This window comes from Buceros rhinoceros, unplaced genomic scaffold (assembly GCF_000710305.1).
Source record: "Buceros rhinoceros silvestris isolate BGI_N320 unplaced genomic scaffold, ASM71030v1 scaffold6181, whole genome shotgun sequence".
In the NCBI taxonomy this organism is placed as follows: domain Eukaryota; kingdom Metazoa; phylum Chordata; class Aves; order Bucerotiformes; family Bucerotidae; genus Buceros; species Buceros rhinoceros.
Genome location: NW_010395852.1, coordinates 1 through 3,447, shown reverse-complemented (window position 1 = coordinate 3,447; position 3,447 = coordinate 1). Strand labels below are relative to the sequence as shown.

At 54.5% G+C, this 3,447-nt stretch overlaps 1 protein-coding gene across 1 annotated transcript in view; it reads right to left on the bottom strand.

Moving 5' to 3' along the window:
• The window catches only part of NSDHL (NAD(P) dependent steroid dehydrogenase-like), a 9,225-nt gene extending 6,257 nt beyond the window's left edge, over positions 1-2,968 (bottom strand). The window contains exons 1-2 of the mRNA XM_010145678.1: positions 2,938-2,968; positions 638-799 (exon numbers count right to left, since the gene is read on the bottom strand). Of these exons, the coding sequence (XP_010143980.1) occupies positions 638-799; positions 2,938-2,958 (183 nt within the window). The 5' untranslated portion in view covers positions 2,959-2,968. The remainder of the gene's footprint in view (positions 1-637; positions 800-2,937) is intronic.
• Positions 2,969-3,447: the final 479 nt, after the last annotated feature.

Genomic DNA, 3,447 nt, shown 5'->3' with positions numbered 1-3,447 from the left:
CCTTGTTGCCCCCCCTGCCACTAACAGGGTGGGGGGCTCTGCCAGCTGCCCTCGGCAGTGTGAGGAGAGGAGGATGGGTTGTTCCTCACAGCCTTCACTTGGTCACGCCTGTGAGCCCCGGCAGAAGCATCTGTACGCCCCGTGAAGAGATGTCTCCCCACCAGAAGGTAGTATCGTGTCTCAGAGCTTTATGAGACACACAGGCAGTGCCCTGGGGCTCTGCTGGCTCCTGGTGCCTGCTCAGTTTGCCATCTTCAGCTAGCGTCGAGGCACTTGAGCCTACAGCAAGTAGTTAAGTCTGGAGTTAACCCTCTAAGTTAAGGGTAGCCTCCAGGTCTCAGGAGGTTCCCAGGTTCTTCTCTGGAAAGAAAAGATGATGCAGTGCAGTTTGCTGAGCAAGGAGAGGACACTGTGAAGCTCCTGGATGCCAATCCTCTCCCAGCCGCTCACCTTCAGAATCACCGAATTGTTTGGGTTGGAAAAGATCTTTAAGATCATCAAGCTCACCTGTTTCCCCAGCACTGCCAGGTCACCAGAAAACCATGGCCACACTATTGTTGGTACAAGCCAGGGTGCTGTTGGCCTTGTTGGCCACCCAAGCCCACTGCCCATGCCACATCCTGGTGTTAGAAGGTACCTCTTTGTCACACAGGTCTCCCCGGAAGAACTGCACTCTGTCGTTGTCAAACCTCTTCTGAATATCGAACACATTGACTGCGTAACCCTTCTCCAGGAGCTGCTCCACCATGTGCTGCCCTAGGAATCCTGACCCGCCGATCACCACACACTTCTTGGCAGCCTGCAGAGAGAGAGAACAGCACTTCAACAGGCGCAGAAATGCAGCCAGAGCTTCCCAAGCTCTGCCTGTGCTGCAGCCTTGCACAGCCAGCCAGCAGCTGGGGTAACCGAGGAGCCGAACCCCAGGTGTCAGAAGCCCCTCGGGTCTGCCGGTGCTGTCACAGCAGCGCAAACCACACTCTCGGTCTGCAGGGCTGGCTGGGTATTGGCAGGACCCCAGGGAGGGGGAGAAAGAGAACAGGCTGCGGCCAATGCTGCCCCGACGGTAAAGCAAAGGGCACTGGCTGCAGGGCACAGATCACTCAGAGCGTGGCACTGGGAGCAAGGACAAAACCAGCTCCCCGGGGCTTGTCCGGGACAAGCAAGCACTCAGGGAAACGCAAGGATCGTCCTTTCCTGTCAGTCATTAGCTCTTTGTTTTTATGGTTTTAAAAATCAATAGTGAGTCACTCATTAACAGATTCCAGTCTGGCCACTCATCTCACTGGGCTGAGACTGGAGGCCTCAGCACCAGTACAGAACAGAGAAGCAACGAGGCTGAGGAAGCTGCTGCACCAGGAATGCTCTGTCCCAGCTGCAAGTGGGTTTAGCTCCCCCAAAGCCCATCTCGGCAGTTACACCACAGCGCTGAACGGGACTGGAACCCCCCAAAGGCCACAGTCGTCCAGAGGTTTCCAAGAGCCACGTCTTTACACAGAGGTTCCACAAAGTGGCTGTTGTTCACAGCGGAGACCGGAAGAGCTCCCTGCGGCCGCTCCGTTACAGCGAAGCGTAACCAGCTCTGCAGAAGGGTGTGCGCGAAGCGCAGTTTGGCTACAACCACTAAAAGAAAGGTCTCGTGGGGGGGTCCAGCACCTCGGCTGGTTCTGATAGCTGCAAAAAACTGATGGTGTAGACAGACCACGTGAGTCTAAGGACTCCCTGCGGTTCACCCTCCTCGTACTGCCCCACTACAGCAGTTCTGCACCCCTGGCCCCATCCCAGGTCAGGCTGGACCTTGGGGCTCTGAGCCCCCTGGTCTGGGTGCAGATGTCCCTGCTCCCTGCAGGGCTGGGACTGGGTGAGCTGGGAAGGTCCCTTCACCTCAAACCCATCTGTGATTCGATGATTCCTTTACTTAGTGGCTTCCTGACACACCTTCCCACCGCTCCCCTCTGCAGTGTCTTCTCCCCGTGGCAGGGCCTGGCCCTTTCTGCTGCTTCTCAAGGCAGCAACTCTGTTCCATCAACACATTTATTGCCTCCCCCCGCACCCTTCCCCATTCACCCAAACAACTGCTACGCAGTATGTAACTGGTGATGAGAGGCAGAGGATTCAAATCACCTGTTGTGCACATTTCTAACAGGTAAGCCAATTGGTGCACGCGTCTCTTGGGCACCAGGCCAACTCAAAGACCTGGAGCAGGGCAGCTGCAGCTAACGGTGCTGCGCCCCAATTAATCACCCAGTTTAACAAGTGCAGAAACAATTCGGGTGACACGTGACTCTGTTGACTTTAGGATACAAATCAGGGGCTCTCTCGTGGTGTGCTGTGAGGATACAGCAGCTCCTTCACCACGCTACCTTGGTTTTACTGTTTCTTTGTTTTGAAATATCAGAGACCCCCAATTTTACATCAGCTCCACATGAGTTAAGAGAAAAAGAGTTCAGAAAGTAGAAACCTCTCTTCAACCAACCACAGGTGATGCAACAGAACAACTTAATAAATTGTTCTGCTAAGAGTAAAGTCCAGACACCTCTCAGAGCTAGGGGAAGGGCTCCCTGCCTGTGTTTGTGCCTCCTGCACGCAACACAACAATCACAGGAAGAGTTCACCCTGCTCTAGCGGGTCCCAGGGACCTCACTGGGCCTTTATCTGCACCACAACACAGAACAATGTTACAGGGGGTGGAGAAAAGATCATGGAGTAACAACCTCTCCAGACCTGGTGGCTCTGACAAAGCCACCAGTGTTCCTGGAGCTCTCCTGGGTCTCTTTGGAGCTAGTGGCAGCAAACAGTTCCTTGGAAAATCACTCTTCCCCCACCAATATCTCTAGGGTCAATATTGAGGCAGGAACATCTTCCCTAGTAGAAACAGCCATGGAAACATGTTTCTGCAAGACGAATCTTCATGAAGCATTGTTGAACTCCTCAACTCACCGATCTGAGGTGTGTGGCCATGTCTCAGGTGACTCGTTATCAGCCAGATGCCTTTAAAGAAGGAGAATGATTTTATTCACAACCCAATTCTTTTCTAACACACATCCCTAGCTGTAGAAACCACGGCTCTGACCCATCTGCCTTTACAAACCAACTCAACCGGATGAGATCCAGGAAGGGCAACGCCAGCGCTGCTATAAAACGATCACAGCACCATGCCCAGGGCAGGGAAACGCACTCCTGGACTGGCTCGCCCTGCAAGCTGCCCCAGTCAGCACCCTCTGTATTCTGTTTTTCCGAAAAGCCCTTTGAAATGGCAGGAGCCCAAGAGAGGCAGGACAGGCGCCTGTCCGCCCAGGAACACCAGGGCTGAGACCGTGGGCACGGGGTGACCCTCCAAACCCTCCAGTTTTCCAAAGTGCCATTTCTGAACTGCTCCGTCTCCAGTTTCTCTCCAGCTCCTTCAGCACCCCCACCCCAGAGCCCCCCCCAGCCCTTCAGCCACCCTCC